The sequence below is a fragment of the Neurospora tetraspora genome, assembly GCF_033439725.1.
Source record: "Neurospora tetraspora strain CBS 560.94 chromosome Unknown B0H65scaffold_2, whole genome shotgun sequence".
NCBI lineage: Eukaryota > Fungi > Ascomycota > Sordariomycetes > Sordariales > Sordariaceae > Neurospora > Neurospora tetraspora.
The window spans coordinates 1388103-1413522 of NW_026944384.1; the positions used below are offsets into that span (position 1 = coordinate 1388103).

Genomic DNA, 25420 nt, shown 5'->3' on the forward strand with positions numbered 1-25420 from the left:
AAGTACTTATTATTAACGTATAAAAATTAACTGACGAGTAGGAATATAAGACCCGATCGTTATTTTATAGTATACGAATAAATATAAATAAAGTTTAATATTAAATTCGAATATCGAACGAATTTATTAATAAATCGGCTAAATTGTAATATAACGAAGATGGGATTTAATTATCATTTATAAAAGTAGGACGAATTATTAATAAATTCCTCTTTTGCGTCCTAATTTCAATTTTAGGGCTAAATAGAGACGAATAATTATATAATACGGAATTCTATAGGCAAAGTCAAATATAATTTAATTAGAAAAGTATTTATTTAATATTATAATTAAATACCAATAATTATTCGAACCCTATTACTAAATTATTCATCCTTTATTAAATAAATTTCTAACTCGACTTCTAGTTATAGAAGGTCTTACATATTTTTACCTATTACGTCCACTACTTTCTTTATAATATTTAATAATTTACTATATTTATTTTTAATCGTCCTTCGGATACTTGCTAACTTCTTATTAAATTTATAAAAACCCTTTCGAATAATTATTTTTAAACTTTTAACCGTATTTATAATTCTATCGTCCTACCGTTTTTCTATAGTAATTCTATCCTAGACGGCTTTATTTACTATTTTTCGTACTTATTAAAATATATTAGTAAAGAGGTTTTCAAGAACCTATATTCGCGTTAACGTATTGGTATAATTAGTAGCTATTTATATTACGAATTATATAATAATATAGTAAATATCGTAATTAACTAATTTAAATTCCGATATTAGGTTATTAAATTAGGTTAAATTACTACTTATAAGTTAACCGTCTAGATTTACTATAATTATAATTAATATACGTCCGACGGATAAAGGGTAATCGTATATCGAAATTAATATATACTGTTAAACTACGGAAATTGCCCCCTATATAATTCTATTAAGCAATCCTATTTAAAATGAAACCTTTTATTATTATTATCTTTATTATCCAATTCCTATTATAATTCCAATTTCTTTAAACCGCTTTTCTCAACGTTAATTAAAAGCTTCTTTATTAAGTCCAATAGATTCTTACGTGATAACCAATTCCCTAATTAATAGTAATTATATAAGAAAAAGGTTTTTAGAATGGTTAAACGACGATATAGTTGCGACGAATATAATTTTAATAAGTTATCGCATTCTTTTATATTTTTACGCTATCCGAAATTATAATTAATATCGATTTCGAATTATATAATGCGGTAAAGCTAGCGTAAATTTAAATATAATGCCCGAATAGCCGTCAATCAGTCAATGAAAGTAATAAATACGTATCCGGCAATTTGATTTATTTAATATTCCTTAAACTATAATTAGAAATATAATATTAAGAGGCTGGATCTTCTCTCGTATTATTAATAATCGGGCGACAATAAGTCAAAAACGCTCAGTTTAAAATGTAATTATAAATAATCCAACCAGTAAGTATTTCTAGTAAAGTCTTTCTAATTAGGGAATAGAATAGTAAGAACGGCCGCCCAAACCTTAAGGGTCGAAACTTCTAAAACGGCGAACGTAAAAGGATTTATAATAAATTACTATTTAAATAATCGAATAGGAATAAATAAATAATTTTCGCGAATTGATTAAACGTATTTAATATAAAATATGATAACGGATAATATAAGGTTTTAATAAGTAAATATAAAGGGGAAAATTAAATTTTTTATTTCCATTTAGTATAATATTAAATCTATAATATTATAGGTTAATTATTAGAATTGTTTATAGAAGTATTTATTTAGGAATAACCTCTTTATATTTTTCCTATTATGGGGCTTTAATTTAAGCCTTATTTAAATTTTCAATATATACGATATAAACTATATTATTAACGGAAGATTCGGAGTATTTAAAAATAATTATAATATAATATATTATTTAAATAAAGTTAGAATATTAATTAATACTATTAGATAAAATAAGTATCGGGCCCGTAAATTCGACTTTTAGGTAATTAGTATATTATATTATTATTTTATAAGAAATACAATTATAATCGGGTAATATTATATTTATTTATTTGTTAAGAGGTCGGTTAGTATTAATATATTAAAAGGGGTTATATCCTTTAATTCCTATAATTTATTAAATTCGGCTGCTATATTATCTATTTATTTTAAATCAAATATTATTAATAATTTAATAAAGGTTATATCATTCTATTTAAATAAATTAAGCCTAATAATAATAATTAAAGTATCGGCGTTAGTAATATTATTATTAACTATTTTACGAAAATAATTTAAGGATATATTAGAAATAATTTAGGGATATATTAGAGATAATTTACGAATTATTCGTATATAACGAGGAGATATTGGTCGCGGTCGGTTTACAATCATATTTGGATATACGATCGTTAGTATTTAAGAGGAATATTTAAAAATGCGAATAATAGTATTTCTTTATAGGGAATTTCGAGCGAGCAATTGATTATTTCTTTATGGGGGAAGAAAATATTAAGGGGGCAAGGGTCGGATAAGAGATTTTTTACAATGTAGGGTCGGTCTTAGCGTATCCACTTGGGTTAGGAAGCTTTGGTAATGGGGTCGGGTTATGTGAATACTCCGAGAAATGGTTGCCTCGTTTGCGTTTCCATTTCCAGGAAATGTGAATCGTTGGTAAATTCTATGACCGTTCATTACGCTGTAATTTACTCGTCATTACCCCACTTCTCTTCTCCAACGATAAGGGGCCCCACTGATTCTCCGCTAAGTCCGGGGAGGCCCTGGCTTGAAGAGCTCCGCTCTGGACGACGACTTTCTGTCTTTCTTCTTTTCCTCCAATCGTTTCATAAAGCCAAACTCAAAGAGGCCGAATGCCATTTTTGGATCTCACATCGACTCCTTTTCACAACTCCTGCATACAATTTTCACCTGCCACCTTCCGTCGATCTGCCCCGCGAGCGCTATTCCGTCTGGACTCCATCGCAGCTGCGGATTCACACAATCTCTCCCCAAACTCATCTACCGCCGACAACTTGCCCCCACCTCCCGAGTGACGTCCCATAACTGCTTTGGAAATCGGCTGCTACCTTCTGCCCCGACCTCTTCTTCAGCTTTACCGGATTCTCAGACATCATTGGTCATAACTCTATCCGGACGAGGTGCCGTACCTTGCAAGGTCTTGGATCTCTTTCTCACTTTCTCATCGAACAACCCGTCTCCATCCTCCCGCGTCTCGGAGATGACCGCTGCACCGGGCTTCCAGGTTTACTTGCCCGTGCTTCCCATTACAGTGGACATGTTGTAGGGATTCCTTAACTCGTGACCATTGACATATATGATAGATATGGGGAGCATACAACGGTTCATGACAACTTAACCTGGCATGGTAGCAGGAAAGGATATCGAACAACCCAGCCACTCACTGATGAAAGAATAAGCACAGCAATCTATGGAATCTATGGAATCTATGGACACGGAGATGCCTTGATAGGTACCCATAGAACGCCCTACCCGGCGGGTGTTCCCCGGAAGGACCCCAGGCTTTCGGTGATACTAACGAGTTAGTGTCCTGCTCCGGCTCCCCAACCCTCCAGGAACTTTGACAGGATAAAAAAGGTACGGAAGTCCATATTGAATACGGGACTCTTCCATATTGCTGGGACAGCAAAATCTGGGAATTCACTTGGCGTTTTGGGGTCCTTCAGACCGTTGGTCGGTAGCTCAAGGTATGCAAGGAACTCATCCTTCAAGCCTCTGACGAAGGAGTCTCATTCTCTTGTCCGGGGTGAACTGAAGACCAGCGCGATCTATCACTTCCACCACTTCCACCGGTCATGCCAAGCTGTGACAGCCACCGCGTTGAGTGTCAGAGAGAGTAAGATGACCATCAAATTCACAGCTTTTCAACACTTCGGACATGTAAATTCGCCGAGCAACTAACCGTGTCCTGCTGAACCCAACACATGCTCCGCGGAGATCAACCTTAAGTCCTTCAAATACTCGAGTCACGGTTCCGACGTAGCACAAGTCAAAGTCTAAGCGAGCAACCCCCCCCCAACTTCTCCAGTTCCTTCCCCATCCTTTGTGCCGGGCGCGAGGTTACACAGAGCAGTCGAGCAGTCAGTGTCAGGTTGCACAGCAAAGGTACCGTAAGGCAGAATCAACAGCCACCTATACCTCTACCGAGCTATCGATTTGGCATAGCGCACCACATCGTGCAGATACGATTCCCCATTTATCAGGTACTAATAATATCAAATTTTGGATCCTTTGACTGATCACAGCAGCGGAATACTTTAGCATGCTATGGAATACCTACAGGGCGATCCGGTTTCTACCCGTCTGTCTATCTATTTTGTCTGTGTAGCGTTAGGTGACGAAGGAGCTGCAGTGATGATATAGTCCGTGATATCTTGGATCGATGTCACGTTACTTACTGTTCCATTTCTCTCCGAGGCTCTGGAGGCACAGCTTGTAGAAATCCTGGCTACCAGTATATGTTCATACATATCAGCAAACCACAGTTGGGCGGTCTTTCCTCAGGTAACTACCGCCGACTAGCAGCTAGCTACCTCTACCCACCTGCCTATCTCGAGACTACCGTACAAAAGGATCTCTCCTCTCCTTTCGTACCACGGGCTGGTAGTGTACACACATACATAGAGAATCAAAATGAATACCTGGACTGCCTGCCAGCCACAACGGGATATGATCTCTCTCTTCCTCACATATTGTTGGCCCCCACCCCTTCCGTTCCTATCCTCGAATTTGAATACCTCATCGTTGTACGAAAAAAAAAAAAAAAAGTTGCCCGCATACCGGGATACCGTCGTAGCATCTGACGCTTACGACATTTTCGAAACCCGGAAAATCGGGATGCGGAATTGAAGCGCACGCAAGGTCGACCGGATTTTCTCTTTTGGAGATGATCACGATTTTGTTCCGGGGGGCTTATTCATTCATCGTCAACCAAATCACTAAACTTGACGGATGCTGGGATGTGGATAGAGGCATTCATGTCAATTCCAAACCCAAGACCTTTGAACATTACAAGGTTAGGATGAAAGGGGGATGACGTACTCGTTGTCGACATGCGGCGATTGTTAGTGGGAAGGTGCCACTGCCCTTGGGGTCGGGTACATAAGTTCTCTTGACCGGCTGCCTTTCCGTTGTTGGTTCGTTGGTGTAAATGGATAACATCCCTGAGGTGGAATGATTCCACTTCTGATTGAGGTCCTTGAGGAAGATATTGGTTCGAATCCAATACGGATCACACCACGTTTCTTTTTTTTTTTTTTTGCACTTTTTCGCACTTTATCTCCATTACTCTCTCTCTCTCTGTCTCTCCCTCTCTGCATCTTGATTGGAAAGAAACTGTGGTGTGTGTTCCTTGCAAGAGACAAATGAATAATTAAATACTCTTTTGTGTTTTTCATTTGGTCCTTGCAAAATCGCATCCTTTTCTCAAACTAAGTTAGTTATCCATCCCCCATCCTCCCTCCCTTCCATCCTGACCTTTTAATCTTCGAAGGCATCGGATTCTTCCTTTGCGCCTTCCCCCTTTTTCGTGTTCTCTTTTAGGTACTTTTCCCATTTCCCGTCTGGAGGATGGGTATGAACCAAATGGGTGGAAAGAGAAGGATCTCTTCTTGGCTGACGGGAGCTACGATACTGCCGCCCCAGCAGCTCGGTTTCAGGCAGTCATCAATCCGCAGTCTCCCGTCTCCACTGGTAAGTATAAAGAGAGGTCAGCGGTACAATCTTTCAACAGGCGGTATACCCCGAAGCAAACTTTGGGGACCATAGCCGAGTGGTTTTTGGTAGCGCTTCCCTTTGCGCACTACCTTTCCTCCACGTGAGGACGTGGGTTCAATTCCCGCCTTGAGACTGACTGCCCAGTGCCATTTATCGAAGTATGCAGCCAGACTTGACTTTCGAGTTTGGAATATCCTGTCACGGTCGCGTGTAGCCCGTGGAGTCTAAATCTGGCAAGACTCACTGGTTAGATATCGCTTGTTGATTCTTTTTTTTTTTTTTTTTTTTTTTTTCGTGTTCCTCTTTTAGGTAACTTTTCCCATTTCCCGTCGTTGACGAACCTTTTAACGGCTAAGTATCGGTCCTTCTCCCTTCCTTCCTTCCTTCCTTCCTTCCCTCCTCAAGAGCCACCAAGTCTTGGTCTATCTTCCCCGAGAAGCTCGAGTACAGGTACCTTACTCATCGTCACCACTCCGCCACTGCCACTCCCACTGCCACTCCTACTCTCTCTCACCTCTCACTCCCTCCCAACTCGTCCCATACTACTTTTCCCATCATTTACCTCACAAAAAAGCACCTTCCACAAGTAACTCGCCAAGCCATCACAACATCCAATAACCCAACAACGAACTCCCTTTACCATCATGACCCTTGCATCAATCTGCAGCCCTTTTTCCGCGGCAGTGTCCTTCCTTTCTGTGTCCTCCGCTCGGCGACCGGCTCGGCCCCTTTGCCGCATCGGGACATATTCTTCATCGAATCGCGGCTGCGTGTCTAGATTATATGCTCAACAAGTCTGGCAGAACTCTTAAGCAACGTTGCACAAAGGACCGTCACTGCCCTATCACTGAGGTGCAGGATGATGGAATGGAAGGAGAGCTCAGGTCTCACAGACACCCAGACTCTTCACTAGATACGTGTAGGACAAGATTTGGCAAAGAAGGAACGCGGTTGTTGTATTTGGGATCAACCCATGTTCTATAATGGTCGTGTCGTATTTTGCCACATACAGACCCGGCCTGCATGCATTGTGCAGTCAGCACTCAGCCCTACCACTCATTCCTTTACCCACCCACACATACACCCTTCATAAAGTAGCAAACCAACACAGACCTTCCTATCTTTCATCTATCCAAAAGTCGCTCTAAGTCGCTAAAATACGGAACAAGCTGCCATCCGGAGATAGGAAACGAGAAACAAAAAGCGAGCGAGAAGATTTATTGCCCAAACATGACAACAGCCCCCTAATGTCCCTCCTGAGGGCCCCTGTGGAACTCAACATCGCAGTGCTCGCACCTAGCATGGTTGCAATCCAGACACCCGGGCGTCGTCTCGACATTGAACATTGCCCCGGTACATTGGCACTGTCATCACTTATGTGGTTAGTATGGCACGAACATCAGACGAGGTTAAGGGGAGGAGGATGCTTACACAAGACCAGAGACACTCCCTCTGCCTACCCGACTTCTGCTTCTTTGCTCTCGGTGCAACAGCAGCAACAACTTGGTCCTCTGCATCCGAGCGACGCTTGAGATGTCCGGGTTGCACTCGCCCCTGACCCTGACCCGCCTGAGCCGAGACATACGAGGACGAACTAGAAGTTTCCAAATCATCCTCTACCTGCTCCTGCTCATCAGTCAAATCAACTACCTCTCTCTCCGCCATCTCCGCTGCCCCCCTCCCAGTCCCAGTCCCAGTCCCAGTCCCAGTCCCATTCTTCCCACCACCAGCACCAACAGTCACAGTCGGCTCAATAAACTCCCAATCCCTAATATTCTGCTGCCTGACCCCATTCCTCCCAATGAAATGGTCCTCGATATGGTCAAACCTCGCCGACCACGCCAGCTTCTTATCCTTCTGGAACTCGATCGTCTTCCGGCAAAACCCGCACCAGAAGCGCGACTCGCAGTTGCGGCCGATGTGGCACTCGGTCACTTTTTTCTCGATGGCCGGGTCGTCCATGTTGTGTTCCTTGGACAGGTGGGTGCGGAAGGACTCGCGGCGGTGGGCGACCCAGCCGCAGACCGCGCGGTCGTCGGCAACGAGGCCGACGGCGGCAGTGGCGCCCTGGTGGTGGTGGTGCTTCTCGTCGCAGCGCCAGATCTCAAGTTGGAGATGCTGGCTATTTTCGTGCCGCTTCCAGTCGTTTTTGCTGCCGAAGTTTTTGGAGCAGTTGTGGAAGGTGCATGCGTAGGGCTTGTCGTGGCGCTTTTGGTGCTTCTTGAGTTCGCACTTGCGGTTGAAGCTCTTGTCGCAGATGGAGCAGGGATTTTTGCTGTTTCCGGTTTTGGGAGCAACTGCAGAGGTGGGTGTAGGTTCGGACTTCTTCTCGGTTGGTTGTGGGGGCTCAGACTTCTCCTCCTTCTTTTGGTACCCAAACTCCGACATCAGTTGGTCGAGGTTACCCTTTGCCTTTAAGACCCGAAGGATGGTGCGAACACTCTCGTCATCTTCGATGAGGGTAAGAGAAACAGCTGACTCGTTCTCGATCCGAAACTCCAACGATGTCTTGAGCACAGTGATCCCAGGCTGCCCAGACGTATCATCAGAGTCGTCCGCGGATGTATCTTGACCCAAGTCAGGCACCGCATCATCCATATCCTCGTCTTCAACTGGCTCACCATCATTGTGAGTATTCGAAGCAACATTAGCCTCGGTAGTCTCCCGATGCTGGTCGATATTGACGTCTCGTTGATCATCATGAGACCGCAGGTGGCTGCTATCAGTCGACATAGGACGGATACCCGGATTCATACCACCCGTGGTAATCGAGGGGCTGGTATCACTGTTAGCGGCCGTCGCAGGCATCTCCACACGTCCGTCTGCCAAGACTTCCGATTCAAAACCAGGCTGCTGGCCACCCGAGGAGGGTTCATCGATCGAAATGGATCTTGTCCTCTCAAGTGCGCCCAGCGAGCCGCGGCGGCTGGAAACCAAGTGAAGGACGTGGGAGCTGACCTCTGCGGCGCCTGCATCAGGCCATGTGTACCCATCGCCATTTTCCAACGCTGGAAAATCCGCATTCTCGCTCATCGAGACCGTTCGACTTTGAAGGGTGATCGAGGAGTCCGTTGGAGCTGGAAGGCTGATTTCAGTGAAAGGTGCCATGTGACTCAGATATTGCATTTGCGCCTGGTCAGTCCAGGAAGCGCCGTTTTGCTCAGACATCATCTGCATCTGCGACGCGAAAACGGCGGCGGAACTCGGACCGGCAAGGATCTGCTCTGGAGAAAGGCTGCAGACGAATAAGCATTGGCTAACGAGGCAGGGTCAGAGTTAGTTACTCACTGAACTTCATATCTCTTCAGGTCGTCCTCAGCCTTAAGAAAAATTTGATGAACCCTTTTCAAGTGTTGCCTGAAGTTATCTGCCCGGGGCCAATCCTTCTCCTTCTTGGTCTTGGTCGGGCAATTGTCATGACAGCAGTGATATACGACGGTATACTTTTTGTGAACGGATGCTAAATGCCTCTGCAGGTCGTTCTTGGTGCTGAAGCCTCTATCACGTGTGCAACCAGGTTCTGGGCAGTGATGTGGCTTCGTATGTTTCTGTTTATGCTTACTGCCATAAAATTAGCTAGGATTCAAGGAAGAGCAGAATGGATACTTACTTGAGCTCCGACTTGGTCTTGACATATTCGCTACAGTGCTCGCAGAACCAACTTTTGCCCTCGGGACGAGCGGCAGGGTTTCGATGGCTCCAGTCATCGTGCATAAGAGTGTCCTTGGGAATAACTGTAGCTTGGGGGTTTGAATCCTGCTGAAGCTGGAACTGGGACATCTGGAGCATGATTTGGGTATCACCGCCACGGTCCACGTCCCCGTACACGGAAGGATTCCCCACGCTCTGCCTGGCTATACTGCCATATCCAGAGTCGGAGAAAACTCCAGCGCGGTCAGCGGCAGTATCACACTCAGATGGCGCATGGTTATCACGATATCTGGGATAGTCGGAGTATCCAGAGTTCATTGAGAGGTTGGCATTCTGGCTGCCACCTAATGGACCAGCAACTTTGACGGGGTTCCAGGCAACGTTGGGATCGCGCAAGAAATGATCCAGGATAGCGTAGCGTTCGTTCCCTTGGGTTTGCGCATCATGGGCTTTCTGGAATTGTTGGTCTACGGCAAAGCCCGCATGGGAGGCTTGGCCGACAGTCGGAAGGGTACCTCCATAGCCGTGGCCGCTAGGCGCCATGGTAGTCGCAGTTCCGGGCATGTTGATGGATGGAGAGTCGAGTAATCCGGGAGAGTGGGTACCCTGACCGGACTGGCCGTTGTAGGTGTAGGGCTAGCATGTGGTTAGTGATAGTAAAGGAAGTTTATGGGTCGCCATACCTCATACTGGCCCTGCTGGCCATACGGATATTGTGTCATGACGGGCAACCGACTGAGAATGGGTTAGCCATCTCCATGATGCTCTGCTACACAACCACGGATGGAACATTTTCACATGACGACAAGTGGACATGACAGCATTAGAAAAGAAGGCCGTGTTGATATCGCCATGTCCAAGCTGAAAAAAAGACAAACGAGTGAAAGGAAGATGAGCACGAGACAGACACTAAAACACGGCGCTGTACTAACGATTGGGAGGATGCCTGTTGATTGAACAGAACAGATGGATCGCGCTTCACTAGGTTCGACGCCTTGCTGTTGCCTAACAAAGCATATTCGGACTGTTGTGGTGGTGGGATGGATTGATGAAGGGAGTGTGGCCGGTTGGTTGCCCTTCCTTGGGTTGGGGGTCGGAGTATATGATGAGGAGGGGGATGCCCCTTTGCCCAGGCCTGCCTTTTCCTCTTTTCGAGAGCAAACAAGGAGGGATCGTATCAAAGTGAAAGGATGGGAAAACGGAATCCCACGATAGCCGTGTCGCCGTCAGCCCATTCGGTGTACTGGACTGTGGAAGATGGCGGTCGCAGATTGACAGCAAGCGGGGTCACGGTATACCAGATTTGGACGTCGGTCACGACGAAAATAATGAGAAATGATTGATTGAAAGCACGCTGCCGTTGCCAGGTGCAGGCGCTAGATCTGGTGATGGACGTCGTGCTCGTCGTCGTCGGATGTTGAAAAGTGGTGAAAGTAGGAAATTGAGGACTCCCAACTGGACTGTGGCCGCAGAGCCTCAATTCCAGAGGCCCATGTTAGTGTTTCGGGGTGAGAAGAGGCCCTGTGAGGCCCAAACACTCCCGGGGACGTATCCGCTGATGACATGGACGTCGGCAGCGGGGGTGACCACTACAAAAGGGACACACAAGACAAGGCAACCACTTCTCTCGGCTGCCCGCCGATGTTGCCTTTTTTGAATGGACCAATCACATGTCGGGATGTTTGGCAAAAAGAGGGGAGAAGGGGAACATTTCCAGCCACCGTGACAGTTTTCGGTGAGAGGTTTGGGAATGGACCGACGACGCCGTACAACAACACCATCAAACACTCACTTTCGCAATCTCATCATGACAGCACGATTCACCTCACGTGACGGTAAAGTACCGCGCCTTCATTATCTCGACCTGTCAACCTTTTAATCACCAGTAAGCACTGCATGCGTCAGCTCAACAACTGTCAATGCAATGCATTGCTGATCATGCGCTTCCATTTCTTCTCGAATTTCCAACATTCCCTTGAACCGTGTTCCCGTTCGTCCTATCGCAATACATCTTTGGCGACACCTTTTATCTCTCCGACTCCGATCCCGATCGCATAGCCGGAACCTCCCTCCAACTTACCCCGACCGCCGTCGCTCCGGCCCGGCTGCTTATCAAAGAGGTCCCCGCTTTCCCGGTCACGGCCCCATCTCTCGGCGCGGCCCGTACAAGTAGAGACTCTTCCATGATGGTCTCCATAGCAAGTGCTGCCATTTCAATCCCCAACATTGGCATCGGCCCCCTCCCAACTCTCCCAGTCCCAACCCAGCACCATCTCCTACAAGTACCTCTACCCGTCAACCCTGTCCGCCTCCCCGATCCACAGCCATCCTGCGATATCTCAGACAATAATCCCCCCCTAGCCCACTATCTCCTTCTCCATCCCTCATGTCTTCTCCGTCCCCTCCCGCCTTCACCCCCTCCATCTTCTGCCCTCCTCCTCCTCCTTCCTTCTCCTCCAACCCCCTCATAAACCCAACCCAATCCTCCACGCTCCCCATCTTCATCAACACCCTACACATCTCGCTCGGCCTGCGCTCCTTCTCTATCACGACCGCCGCCTTTTCGGGCTGCCACTCCATCGGATCCGCATGCACAAACCCTGTGCCATCTCCACAACCGACGTCGTCAGCCCAGTTTTGTAACATCGTGTACATGTCTCGCGTGTGGGCAAGGAGGGATTGGCGGAGGGTGGCGTTGAGATGGTGCATTTTGAAACAGGATTCGCAGGTTGGGTTTAGGGGGTTGGATGGTGGGCGGGGAGTTGAAAAAGTAGTGCTGGGGGTGCTGGAAGCGCTGAAGCCAGGAGAGGTCCGGGTGGGAGATGTTGGTGTCCGGTATAGTGTTCTACGGAATGATCGTGGTGGCGTCGCTTGCCAGCCCGATTGGCCGTGGAGATACTTGTTAGGAGTATATGGTGATGATTGCTTTAGTGGTGGAGGGGGCGGAGGAGGAGGAGAAGTGCTGTGCCCAAGTCCGAACCTTGGCGCGGCTCTGTGTTCGCGGCTCGGGGTGGTGTTTTTGCGATGACGATGTTTGGAATTCGTTCCGAAGAGACGCTGGAAGGGAGAGTAAAGGATGCGGTGCTTTTGCCGCGGCTGCTCATCTACGCCCACGCCTTTCCCTGATCGGCGGCCCTTCGCTTCACTATGATGATGGGATTTCTTCTTCCTACACCATATTGATGGACTCCCGAACATGTCGGTGTCAGAGTCGGGAGGTGTTCTGCGTCTTGGGGCGCCGATATCTTGGTGGCTCTTGCCCGGTCGCCAACTGTGATTCTTCCTGCCTCCCATGATAAGAGATACTTACTGACGACTTGGTGATAACAGATGTCTTACTTTAGGACCTTGACTGATAATTCAGCATGGGGGCACGAATTTGGTAGTAAAAGCGATGCTATGCATATTTATGCTCTGCTGTAGTAGAGAGCTGGGTCCTCTTTGAGAGCAACTCCGTATCGTTCTCAGCTAATGATGGAAACTTCTTGTTCCATCAAGCCACAATAACGTCTGCCGTGCCTTGACTGGAAAAAAAGGATCTGTCTCCTTTCGGGCGAACAAGAAGTCCTCGAACCACATGACTTGATCTCGAAGAGCTTACACAGTTCCAGCAATGCGCCGAGCGCCATGGAAGTCTCGGTATGGCGGCTATGGTGACGTTAACTTTCAAAACATCGTGCCCAGACTTAGCAAATCTGCCTTTGATCAAACTCTCCTAGATGGGCATAACTTGGTGATAAGTCTGCGAGGTCGGATCAATACGACAAAGGCGAACAAACAGACATGCTTCTGTCGCGTTCTCTCGCCAAGTCCTCAAAGAACCTGTATGGGGGGATTTGAAAGACTACATGTCAACTTTTCAAGCGTGTTTCAAGACAATCCTCGTCATCCGTTTCCCTCCAGCTGGTAACAACAACGGTTGGTCAACATTCGAATTCCCCTGTCTGTCCGTAGACCAGTCGGGGAAACAAGCGCGATACAGCAAAGCGTAGCAACTTATAGCACAATGGCATGATTCCGAGACGCACGAAAAGACGGCCTATCGGAGAAGAAAGCGACAGAAGCTGGGCAAGTTTTTCGCTTCTTTCACGGGCGCGCGCACGGGTGCTGCAACCACGGAAACAAGGGTGGAAGGAAGCAGTGTCGTTCTTGCTGGAACCAAGAACAACCGGAGTTATTCAAAGTTCCAAAGTGAATCAAGGGAAGTTTGGTTGGAGGTGACCCACCCCACTTTCACCCGCAATATCCTTCTTGTCCAGTCTGAGACATCACTGTGGTGTCTCTCTTTCTTTTCTTCTACTGCGTGTTCTGAATCTTCTCGAAGCAAATCCACTCTTGTAGTTCATTTAGTGGTGAGAACAAAGATTAACTGAATATTCACTTTATTGACGATGCCTTCAAACAGAGGAAATCACTCCAAACATTCCAGATGTGGCTACGGACAAAACCCTCACCCACAAACAATCACGTCTATCTAATCCCCTCCCCAATTCCCAGCTCAAGACTCCAACAACAACCGAACCATAGTACTCCTATCCAAACGGAACCCCAGCCAAGAAAACGGCCATCCTCCGTTTCGCTTAACCCGGCTGCCCGGCTCTCCGGCCCCCTGCCACCCCACCACCACCCGTCATTTTCAACCTCCAAACACTACCACCGAAAGCAGCAAAGCGTGACCAAAGATCATCAAGGTTACTCCCAGCAACGTTCTATTCCTTTAACGGTGCAAATTTGACATTTTGAGCCAATCAGTGGTTCCCATTTTTCTGCAGGATACCTCTTGAGGTTGCAAACACCTCGGAAACCCCATTGGTCTTGGTAGCATTTACTAGCCAGTGTACGCGGAGTGCTTAGCAGAGACAAGCCACGTCACCAAGTCCTCCAGGTATCTTACGGGGCGCGCTAAAATGTGTCAAATTTGCACCGTTAAAAGGGATGAAACCTTCGGGAATAGGAATTGGGGATTGTGGGATTGGGGTCAAGATTTCATGACTCCATTTCCAGGGCAGTTCCGTTACGAGCTCCCCCCGGATCTGCGAGTTTTCCACTTTCCCCAGAGCTCCCGTCCTTATTCCCCAGAACTGAACGGATACATATCATGCGATCCGCAAGTGATGGGGAATCTTGGTATTGCTTGAATGACTCGTGTGTGGGAAAGGGATGATATCGTGTGATAGTGGAGAGGTCCGGTGATTGACAAAGACGTTTATGAGCGGAGTTTTAAGTTTCCGATCGACGGTCGACACTAACTCACCCCCTTGAACTCTCGAGCTGTCAAAAACGAACTCGAAAACTCTCGGAAATAAGAAGAAAAAAGTGAGCCAATTACACTATTCCCCTTGGAAGCCTGTGGAAGTCCGGCAGTCTGGGTCTCGTGCCATTTTACCTAAGCTGGCAAAAGATCTGGTAAAGATAGTAGCACTGATCAAGGACCGGGTTTCGAAGCTTAGCTCTCTTCCTTTTCTGTGCAACGCAAGAACTGCCGGATCTGCGTAAGCTCGAGTTCGTTCCCCTGAATTTAAGGGGACTCATCGACCGATTCATCAAACTCTTTAATACAATCGGTAACCATCTAGTGCAAAAAATGGTCCTCATCTAGTACAACCAAGCCCACAACCCTCCAAGTCGAACCAGTGACTGACAACTTGCCCAAAATTGAAAGTTGAAGGTGCCGTCTTTTTTTTGAAAAGCATCTCTATCGATTCCTCTATTGTCTTCATTCCTCAAAACAAAGTGCGCGCAGCTCTGGTGGTGGGGTGCGAGATAGTTGAGTAAATGTCATCGAGCCCAGGTTGTGTTTTCTGGGCATTCTGGCCCCATGCCATTGGAGGACATTCGGAGTCGTGGACAAAAAATTGCCCCATGTCAATGCGACTTCAGCCTACTAACTGTGTGTGCACTAGATGAGGACTGTTCTTGCACTAGATGATTACCGGTTTCGCTATCGTATTGATTCCTATTCGTGCTTCAGCTCCTCCTTCAAGTGAAGATTAAACAAGATAACCGAAACGAACTTGCCTACTTCTGCATGGTTAAGGTATGATGCCGATACATCCACGGAGTTTCTCGAAGTCACCGTCGGGGCAAAGATGAAGACAACTAAGCAGCAAGAAGGAAAGATGAGATAAACGCCGGCATGAACTAGTCCCGAGCCCCATAACCGTTACACAACCTTCCATTCTCAGGGGCATCCGCGTCAATCTTAACCCTTCTTCTCGCTAAAACACTTACCCGTCGTCTTCTGGAGAACCAACTGCATGACATTCTCCCGGCAATATCCCATCCGCCACCAGGTCCAGGTCTCTAAATCCCATTAGCTACCTACCTACCAGCTACTTTTAGTCCAGGGGGAATTCTCCTCGCTTAGCGTTTAGTTCGGCCCGTGGATATATCGGCACATCCATGTCTCACACAGTTACATAATACACAGTAACGGCGTCAACAAGTTCACTCCGACGGGCAAGATATCTCTACTGTAGCTTCCCCTGACCCAAGCAGCTGGATGGATACATCTCCCGGTGAGCCAGACCAGACCAGACCAGACCTGAATGGGCAGAGTTTTAGTCTCGGTAGCGTAGCGGTACCCGATACTACCTCGGAAATGCACTTCTCTCCTCGCCTGTCATAGTGCAATCCAGAGTTGCACTCCGAGTCTCGGCCATATCCTCTCAGGACCCTCAGGAGGCCAGGAGGCCCACCAGTGATGAACTTAGTAGAAGTCTAGAAGAAAATCTCACCCATAAAGGGAAGGAAGGCAGTCAAAGATTCTATCCACTCTCTCCTTCTAGACTCTAGTGTAGTGTATGTAGTCACCATGTCACTGGCGATCCGCACGACATCGTGATCGTGTAACACCCTGACACCTACCTTACCGTGCTTACCTACCTGTCCTCAGTTCAGTTTCCAACCTGTAACCTACCTAACTACGCCAATCACAAAAAAGCTGGCACCTTCAGTTACGCTGATCGCCCATGTAGTACCCGAAAAGGTGCCAGCTTTTCTGTCATGAGCGTGCCTACCTAACCTAACCGCCTGTCAACCTCTACCTGTCACTGTCAGACAGCCCAAATATCCCGTCCCCATCCCATCCCATCCGTCACGTCAACCTAACACCCCACGGAAATACGGGAAACGGGTGTTAAGTATTCCGGAAACGCACACACGAGACTGTAAGACAACTTACACAAACAGACAGCACCTCGACACTAGACGGACAGGCAGGAAGAGTATCAAAGTATTAAGGAGGCGAGGCGCTTCGGCAGCATTAGACGGGACAGAAAAACCTTACATACAGGGGAGGGGGCACCTACACTACCTTACCCATTTGGCCAAACAAAACGTATGTAAATTGATTGTCATTGAACGATTATGTATTCGTTTTCCTATCTCAACATAGGTACCTCTACGTTCGATCGAGGTCAGTAAAGCGATGGATGGAATGGTTGGATTCTACCACAACGAACTCCCCACCACCCGTGACCCGTCTGCCACGACAGCCGACTTTTCTGTACCTTATGTAAAGAACAGCGCACTCTACATACTCGCTCTGTAACCACTCAATCTCCTTCCGAGTACACAGAACAACCAGACCCCTTGTCGCACCGGTACATAGAACGTAGCACGGTAACGTTGGACAGAGATGCAACTGCAACGGTAAAGCGGGCGAAGCAAGGCATATACATAAACACGGGAGTTCCCTTTTGTGTTCCCCAGTTGCAGTGCGTCGAACCAGTCTCCCTGATATGGAATGTAGGTATATACGTAGCGTAGCATATCATATACCTAGATCTAAGTAACCAGACACGCCCATAGGTAACCTGAGAAACATGAGCTTTTGTGTGAAATTGGGTATCAAGACAAAAAAAACACCAGAGACGCTGACGAAGAAAATGCCTGACAAAATAAATCGTGAATATTTACAAAGAAAACTAATACTGCCATTATGTCTGTCATGATGGACCGTAAACCATAAAGCACATGATCGCTTGCTTGGGGTGAACAAATACCCAGAAGAAAAAAAACATGATTCCCAACGACCACCCAGATTATCTCGCATCTTTGGAAATGCTGTCGTTCCCCACCCCGTACGAGTTCGCCAACTCCTCCATGCTCTCCGTTTCTGAACTCGGATGGTCCGTTCGACCGCCTATCTTATGGAACGGGTTAGGCTTAACACTGGCAGCTTGCCCAATTATCGCCCTTGAGGTGCTTCGGTGATGACCACCTTCTCGACGCAGCCTGTTTCCGGAATCCGTGTCCCTTGAGAACCACTCCTTCACATCATCGCCAAAGAATCTCTGACATGCCTTCCAAGAAGTGACTGCATAAATAACGGCATTCCAGAACCCCTGCAACGGCAAGACACCAGCACTCATGTACTCCAGGACCTTCACTGTTTGGTTATGGTGAACCGCTGAGTAGACACGGTTGCAACTCGAGGGTATCCATGTGACCAACAATGCCGTGAAGAAGAACAGTGCGCATTTGGAATATTGCCACATTGCGCTGTTCTGCCGAGACTGTGCCCGCGAAGCTGTATTGTGTGATCCAGACAGCCCCCCAGTCCCAGTCAAAGTGGTAGCGCGTGCCAAATTTTCGCCGTCGTCAGTCTCTGGGAGTCTCTGCTTATCTGCCGAAATAGTAACGGAGTAGGCGTTAGGAGGTGCCCTAGGAGGTGCCGAGTCATTGGAGCGTCCTTGAGCGCGGTTGTTCCTTTCCAGGTCCACGAGTCCAATTTCGTTGGCCATCTCGTGAGTGACACAGACCTCGGTGACCTTGCGAGAGACCAGAGTATCGTCAACAGGACCGCCGAGAGAGCTGCTGATGTTGAACTTCTTGATCTGTCGGTGATTCTTGTAGATGTCTCGTCCGGCTCGGATGTAGATGAAGAAGGTGAAACCAATGGAAACCCTGCATGGCCGAAGGTTAGAGTGCGTGTCGTCATTCAGAGAGTGTGCGCTGACTTACCAGACAGGTCCATAGAAGGTTGCAATACGGAAGATATCCCACTTTGGACTAATCCAGCACCACAGTGTCGCATCCCCGTACATCTTGCCCTTAGTAGGTGTCTGGATGAAGATGTACGCCAAAGCGACGATGAATGTCAGGCCGTAGCAGCCTAGGAAGTAAAACTTCTCCATTGCCCTCAGCTTCTGGGCGTCGTACTGGCGCTCAAAGATCAAGTAGACGTTGACAGCCATCGCCAATACCCAGAACGCGTCCGCCGGCATGAACCTGTGATGGGAAAATCTATCAGCAAGCTGTCAACTATTTGGATGGCACGGCCAACTTACATCTGGATCAGGAACGCCTGGAACTGACAGCCCGCTCCATGCGGGCTCTCGACAAAATCTCGTCCCATCAGCGTTGCAACGTTGGTCGCAAGGTTACCGAAGGTAGCGAAGAAGCACAAGCGGTTGATAGGTTTCTGAAACCTCTCGGAGAGGCAGAAGGTCGAGATGATGAAGATACAGCCGAGCAGGGAGAAAACCGAGCAGATACGTTCAATCATGTTAAAGGTGTCGTGAAAGCCAGGGTAGGCTCCGGCCCAGTCGGTGTTGTCGTCGCTCGACATGGTGGCGGGTGGTGCGCGACGGCGCAAGGGATTTCTGAAGATTCCGAGCGAGTCGTCAAGAAGTTGTCGATTATATCGGCGTTACAGGAATAGCGGTCGCGGGTTGTGATCCGAATACCGGTAATCAACGACGGATTCAGGGAGCGAAGATTATATTTGGTCCAAGATGAGGCGGGAAAGGAGGGGCATAAAAAGAAGGTCAAAAAATTATCAGACGAGAAGGAGGGGGAGGGTTCTCCCCGCCAGCCCCGAGGTTGGGATTGTGCGCCCGTGTGTAGCTCTCGTTCAGTTGCCCTTCACTCGTAACTCAAATCCGTATTCCAGAGGTGGTATCTTTCGAAGGGTCCCAAAACCGTTGGTATTTCAAGGTGGTGTTGGTCGTAGATGTGTATATATATGGTGGTCGAGAGAGAGAGAGAGAGAGAGGGAAGCGCCTTGTGGAGGATCGAGATCAACAAGGGTAGCTTTGGTCCCCTGAGAACTTGAAGGCCTGGAAGGGAAGGGATCTGGGTAAGACTCCGAAATTTCGGGCAAGGATGTTGACGACTTGCCTCGCAAGGTCGAACAAGCTAGTCAAGGTAGTCAAGGTAGTAGACAAGGAAGGAGCAAGGTACGCCGGTAAAGTGATAAACCGCCCTTGTGCTTCATGCGCACAGCATCAACGGCTGCTCCTTCCCTTGTTGAAATTGGTGAGTGTTGGGAAAGAGGTATAAGTTCATATGGGTCTTGGCAAAGAAGATCCCGATCCCATCATCATGTACCTTCCTTCCTTGGGCGGCAACAGAGGGCTTGTTCTTCTGATGTTGAATCTTGTATCCAGATGACAGGCCAAGAGGGTACTTAGAATCTTCCATGTGGCAACGAACAAAATCCCATTGTCAGTGAGCCCGCTCGGACCCCGATCTTTTTCAAGGATCTTTGAGTAAAGGAACTCCGCCTCCTCCGCGTGTCAGTTTTGTCAGCGAAGAGTAAGTAAGGTAAGAGAGAGGTGAGAAATGAAGTGTGGGCGATGTTGGTAGACGCGGGGTATCGACCCGAGACCCAAACGTTTAACGAACCGGCTGTTGCAGGGCCGGGGTCTCAAGTCATCCCCAAATCTGTTTCAAAAACGGATCGTCGGTTACAAGGTTCTTGCGAGACCACCGGGAATCTCCTACTTGGGGATAGCTGCACATTTCCCATCTTAAGAGACCCTCAGAGAATGCAACGCTGGTGATCCCAAATCCCAGTCACTGTAGTGTACTAGGTATTCCGCCGTCGTAGTGTACAATTCCGCTGTCAACAATAAGCCCTAGAGTTAGCAGAGTAGTAGCCTTAGTTGTAGAGTAGTAGCCTTAGTTCTAGAGCAGCAATTGCTCGTATCAAGCCAAGAGCCCGGGGTAAGAATCTTAAAAAAATGATACCATTGATGTCGTTCATCATTTCACCAGGGACGGGGAAGTTCGAAACCAGCTTACGACAACGGTTCGAGTCGGCGACTAGCACATATGAGCTGACGACAGACTGACATCTTCTAGTTACCGTCCGGTTAGGATTTTCGGTCTTAGCAGAAGTCGCCCTGCCAAGTCCGCAAGTCGGCGCCGGTTTTGGCTTAGAAGCACATAGACCCTCGCCCGGTGCCCCCGATGCGGTTCCGGGAGCCCCAAGATCGCCAACAATGTCGACGTCTAGTTGCCGTTAACCGTCTGTGTGTAAAGGGCGACCATCATGATCTTTCCAAGCGCCGGAAGCTTCTGCGTCATATGAAATGAATGCATCATGGTATAGTGCCCGCATACCTAGGAAATGATTCCGAGCGCCGGGCTAACGGTCGTTGGACTTGGGATCCCCTCCCCCCGGGAAGATCGTGGTTCCAAGACAAGGCAGATCATTTGAGCCGACAGCTTTCCCAGAAGATATCGTGACAATTACCTACCTACCTACCTCCTCACGTGACACAGAAAAGGGTCCGCGCATGGGGGGACGGGAAGGTCATCGATAGTTCGCGTTCGTTCGTTCGTTCGTTCGTTCGTGAGAGCTCGTTCGCGCTGCGGGAGTGGTTCACCCTCATCCATCTCAATTCCCGATCGGCCGTGAACATGATCTGTGCCAAGCTGCCAGTAGGTGGCCGCTTGAAGCTTCTTCCATGTCCGCACGTTCAGGACAAGTTGTCTCTCTCCCTCCGATGATTTCATGCACCCTTCATCTCACGATAGTTCCAGTCGAGTGGTGTTGGTTGGAGGCAGCTTCGCTAATGACCGAGCTGTCCTGGTCATCACGATGCACTTCGATTGAAGCCATGATCACCCCCCCGTTTCGGCCGTTTTGCTCCGTTTCCTTCCCCTCCTGACCCTGTCTCGCCTGTCCCTCAGCTCGCTCCACAATTTCATCGTAAACCCGGTCCATGCAGAAAGTGGATCCTACCCCGGTTTCCACTTTTACTCTTAAGCGGGTCCATTCCCCCTCCCTACCTACCCACCCAGCCACCTCGCTCCGCTGCGGCTGGGCGCTCTCATCCACCTCCCGCTCTCCCCGTGCTCCCCCATCAGCCCATCTTGGGGTCCATCTTGTGTCACAGTAGGTTCTCCCGGACCTTTTCATCCACTTCGAACTTCCCGTGAAGGAGCTCAAGCTCAAGCTCAGGACAAGTCGGGTCTCCAGAGGGCTCCAGAGGGATCCAGATTCCAGAGGGATCCAGAGGTTTTACGTATGTGTCCGAGCTGTCGGAGACGTCTTTCGGCATTTATCAACTTCATCATTCCCCCTTGTCTCGTTCAGTTATGTCCAGGTCTCGTGCATCATTTCAAGTTCCTCGAATCTCTCTTGGCGAAATTATCCCGTCAACCTACGGTATCCGAAAGCGACAAGCTCATACCCTATGCGGCAAACCTCTTTCCCTGGAAACCCCTGATGACCAACTGTTGGCGACTTGGTGGTGGGCGGTTGAATAGGGAGGGCTTTAGTCTCAACATTTGCCATCATTCCGTCATGATCACGACATCAACACTCGAGCGCTTGGCAATTCGAATATACGATTCATTGGACCTATGTATTTGGTCTACTTGGAGCTGCTCAGGCCAAGGAGCGCTCTTTGATCGGCATCAAAAGCCGCCCGACGATAGCCGAGACGACAGCCGAATGATAAAACATGGACGCCACGGCGCACGCCATCCCCAGACGCCACTCCCGTGAAAAAGAAAAAGAAACTTCCCACGTTTCGCAGCTGGTGATTTCCATCCGACTGCAGGGCGCCCATGTTGCTTGAGGTACAGTACAAAATTTGGTGGTTTACATGATCTTCCACTTATGTCGAGCGGTAGTTGCCGTGTTGACATCTTTCTTCGATCACAAAAGAACCCCCAGTCATATGAGAGCAAAAAAAGCAAGATAATCCCCCAACTCCATTTCATGCGTTCATATGCCAATCCTCCATACGCCTTCAAGCCAAGTGGTATTCCCAAACCATCCCTGAAAACTCAAAAGTTCGCCTCTTTTCCGACCTCCGGGTGATGACCAGGTGTAAGAAGACATAAGTCCTTGCTGCTCAGCGCAAACCGTTACTCGGATGCTCGCTTTTTCTTCAGTCAGAGCGAAGGTGATCCGGCGACTGAGCCCTGCGTGAGTGCTTATCATCCATTGTTGACGCAGAAGCCACCGCAGATCTGGGGCGGGAAGTGTGGCGCTCCATCAGCTCGAATTCCTGAACAGCAACTTCTTCGGTTGCCTGGCCACGGTTCTTCTGTAGCTTGGCCATGATTTTCTTGTAGGCTCTATAAACCCATGGCTTCCGACCGGCGGGATTGATTGTCCAGTATTGCTTGAGATGGTAGTCATGGGGCTCGACCCCGGTGAGTTTCGAGATAACCCAGATCACGGTGTTCACGGCGATGTACGTGAAAAGACCCCTTTCGAGAGCGTGTCAGCTTTGTCAACGGGCGTCTATGGGGAATGGGAGACTTACGCAATGAGGCCATATGCGACACTGTAGCTGAAAGGGATAAACATGATCGTGACAAAGGAGGGAATGGCATCGCCAGCATAATTCCAGTTGATGCTGTGAACTTGCCGCAACATCAGACAACCGATCTACCCCACGCCCGTCAGCAGGATAACATATCAGGGGACAGAATGTTTGTTCTTACCAGGATCAAGGCCGGTCCAGTCGCATATGGTGGGATACCGGAAAAGAAGGGCGCCATGAACACCGAGGCCAGGAAGCATAATCCAGTCACAATTGCCGCTATTCCAGTACGCCCACCCGATTGGGCTCCGGCGCCACTTTCGACAAAAGCCGTGACAGGAGATGATCCCAGAAGGGCACCCATAGAGATACAGAAAGCGTTGGTGCAATATGCGATGGTGGAGCCGGGGAAGTCGGGGTCAGCCCCCTGGAGTCTGTAGCTGTATCTCGCCAATCCCTGAAGCGTTGCGGTGCAGTCAATCATGTCAACATAGAGCATGGTTAGGAGAGCAACGATGAAGTTGCCTTGATGCTGACGGAAGTCAAATCGCAGCTGACCTAAGTCGAATCTCGGCTTTCGCACTCCGACCATGCTGGAGAAGTAATCCCATTTGTTCTGACCAGCAGAATCGTAAGGGAAAAAGGTCACGGATGTCGAGCGCCTGAATTGTGCGATGGTCAGTCCCTGATCTTGTTTGGTGGAGGTGGAAGCACTTACGGGATGGACATAAGAGTGACGAAGAGTACACCTATGCCAATGGAGTATTTGTTATTGAAGCCCATCAGGACAGTTGGCAAGATACCCCCTCCAAGGATGCCGAGCCATAACTATCGCTTGTCAGAAGATTGAAGAAACTCAAGAAGACGGATTACATTACCTTGGGGCTCGCAATGGCGCTCACACCAGAACACTGGCCGTGCTCGTCGGGATTGGAACAAGCAGCAAGCGAGATGGGCACAACGTTTCCACTGGTAATGATACCAAGTCCAGTATTGAAAGTCAGACCAGTCAAGGCAAGGAACAAACCAATACCACAGACGCCCGCGACCTTCATAGTGCTCGGAATGATTCTGACGAGCCAGTGACGAAGGCCGGTCAAGGCAAGGATGATAAAGATCCAGCCCTCGAGAAACACGGCCGTGAGAGCAGAACGCCAGGGTAGTAAGCCGGTTCCTCTGACACCGATGACCTGATACGCGAAGTAGGAGTTGAGACCCATGCCAGGACTGTTCTCTTGTTAGCGATCTTGGACCATGCCATATGACGTTGCTCACAACTTACGCCAGAGCCACGGGCATATTGGTCATCAAGCCAAAAAGGATGCAAGACATGGCCGAAACGGCGGCGGTCACTGTGACCATATCGCGACGAAGTTCTGAGTATCTGTCAATACTACAAGTCCGAGAGAAGAGTAAATCCGGCTTCCTACTGACCTTCGATGCAGGTTTGGTAATCCTGGGCACAGCTGGGATTGCCTACATCCTCTCCCTGGCAGCTGCACTCATAACCCGACATGGCAATTACAGCCGGCTATGTTCGAGTTGTTCATTAGACCCAGTTTTCTAGTCAAAGGCGAGAGGGGACGTACATTGGCAGCCAAGACGTATAGCATCGTGGAAAAGGTGATCAGTCCGGCGCGGATCTCGGTGCAGAAGTTCGCATCTCTAATCTCCTCAGACTGAAAACCATCGAATGATCGGTCAGTTTATGTTCACGAAGCTGGAGTACAGACGTCGAGGAATACTAACATGGCCTGATCCACGCAGGCGAAAGAAGCGACCGATGTAGGTGCCGCTAACCTTGCGGTTGACGAAATCAACCCCGCCATTGATCGCTTCGGTTGCGTAGGCAACGCCACGGCGAAAAATAGAGCGGCGAGGGGTCTCATGGATCTCGTCAGGGTTGTCCGAGAGGCGGACGCCGGTGGTGCCCGCCATTTCTCTGAGGGCGTCTTGGACTCTGCGGTCCACTGGACAGGCAGGGTTAGTCGCGGTTGTCTGAAGGGATTCCGAAGAAGTATCGATTTGCAATACTTCACGGCGTCGCGCCGGTAAAGGAAGGAAGTATGGAGATGGAGATCGATGATGAAGGAGAAGGGCCGTGACACTTGAGGCAGATTGAGCTGTGCCACCAAAGAAACGATGTGGACAGCGGAAGGAAGGTTGCTTTTGAGGGAAAGTGAGGCGGGAGGAGAAGGAGTGGACTCGGCAACCCGACGCGCTCTGAAAAGGGAACTGCGGGTGGGTTGGGAGACGCGTTTTGTAACGTTCTGAGGAAAGAGCATCTGCGAAGTACCGTGTGGGTACTTCCTTCTGCCTTTCCGGCTTCGGAAAAGCAATGCTGGTGAGTGTCCGATATCTCTGGAGCCCAAGGCTTCTTGCGCGCATGAAGATAAGGGACTTGAAGAAAGGAGATATCCTACTGTTGATGATGTTTGGCAAGAATCAGATCTTTGACTTCGTGGAAGGTCGACAGTTCGTCGATCTTCGGATGAGATTGAGATGATGT

General features: G+C 48.5%; 5 protein-coding genes and 1 pseudogene across 6 annotated transcripts; 2 read left to right on the forward strand and 4 right to left on the reverse strand.

The window, feature by feature from the left end:
* The first annotated feature begins 5165 nt into the window (after positions 1 to 5165).
* Positions 5166 to 5264, forward strand: B0H65DRAFT_t84 (annotated as a pseudogene). Its single transcript has one exon. The product of its transcript is annotated as a tRNA-OTHER (tRNA).
* A 1726-nt stretch (positions 5265 to 6990) lies between these two features.
* On the reverse strand, positions 6991 to 10119 carry B0H65DRAFT_420288 (uncharacterized protein; the record flags this gene model as incomplete). The annotated part of the gene is made up of 5 exons (XM_062824268.1): positions 6991 to 7110; positions 7178 to 8981; positions 9035 to 9307; positions 9357 to 10033; positions 10081 to 10119. 5 exons carry the CDS (start codon positions 10117 to 10119, stop codon positions 6991 to 6993), a joined length of 2913 nt encoding a protein of 970 aa, XP_062683977.1.
* A 1342-nt stretch (positions 10120 to 11461) lies between these two features.
* B0H65DRAFT_95996 (uncharacterized protein) lies at positions 11462 to 12851 on the reverse strand. Its single transcript, XM_062831612.1, has one exon. The coding sequence runs from the start codon at positions 12689 to 12691 to the stop codon at positions 11693 to 11695; it is 999 nt and encodes a 332-aa protein (XP_062683978.1). The 5' UTR covers positions 12692 to 12851; the 3' UTR covers positions 11462 to 11692.
* A 4309-nt stretch (positions 12852 to 17160) lies between these two features.
* Positions 17161 to 19262, reverse strand: B0H65DRAFT_96101 (uncharacterized protein). The gene is made up of 3 exons (XM_062831613.1): positions 18691 to 19262; positions 18365 to 18631; positions 17161 to 18307 (listed from the first exon to the last, which is right to left on the reverse strand). Exons 1-3 carry the CDS (start codon positions 18969 to 18971, stop codon positions 17443 to 17445), a joined length of 1413 nt encoding a protein of 470 aa, XP_062683979.1. The 5' UTR covers positions 18972 to 19262; the 3' UTR covers positions 17161 to 17442.
* A 2183-nt stretch (positions 19263 to 21445) lies between these two features.
* Positions 21446 to 22336, forward strand: B0H65DRAFT_96157 (uncharacterized protein). Its single transcript, XM_062831614.1, has one exon. It carries the CDS (start codon positions 21660 to 21662, stop codon positions 22140 to 22142), a length of 483 nt encoding a protein of 160 aa, XP_062683980.1. The 5' UTR covers positions 21446 to 21659; the 3' UTR covers positions 22143 to 22336.
* B0H65DRAFT_567420 (permease family-domain-containing protein) lies at positions 22254 to 24849 on the reverse strand (the record flags this gene model as incomplete). The annotated part of the gene is made up of 9 exons (XM_062830367.1): positions 22254 to 22855; positions 22912 to 23036; positions 23093 to 23573; positions 23630 to 23739; positions 23790 to 24138; positions 24194 to 24287; positions 24346 to 24442; positions 24501 to 24590; positions 24661 to 24849. 9 exons carry the CDS (start codon positions 24847 to 24849, stop codon positions 22531 to 22533), a joined length of 1860 nt encoding a protein of 619 aa, XP_062683981.1. The 3' UTR covers positions 22254 to 22530.
* Positions 24850 to 25420: the final 571 nt, after the last annotated feature.

Coding starts and splice junctions, on each gene's coding strand:
- B0H65DRAFT_95996 (XM_062831612.1), bottom strand. CDS start 12,691: ATGGGAGGCAGGAAGAATCACAGTTGGCGACCGGGCAAGAGCCACCAA.
- B0H65DRAFT_96101 (XM_062831613.1), bottom strand. CDS start 18,971: ATGTCGAGCGACGACAACACCGACTGGGCCGGAGCCTACCCTGGCTTT. Junction 18,632..18,690: donor CAGGCGTTCCTGATCCAGAT/GTAAGTTGGCCG, acceptor TTCCCATCACAG/GTTCATGCCGGCGGACGCGT. Junction 18,308..18,364: donor ACCTTCTATGGACCTGTCTG/GTAAGTCAGCGC, acceptor TCGGCCATGCAG/GGTTTCCATTGGTTTCACCT.
- B0H65DRAFT_96157 (XM_062831614.1), top strand. CDS start 21,660: ATGTGTCCGAGCTGTCGGAGACGTCTTTCGGCATTTATCAACTTCATC.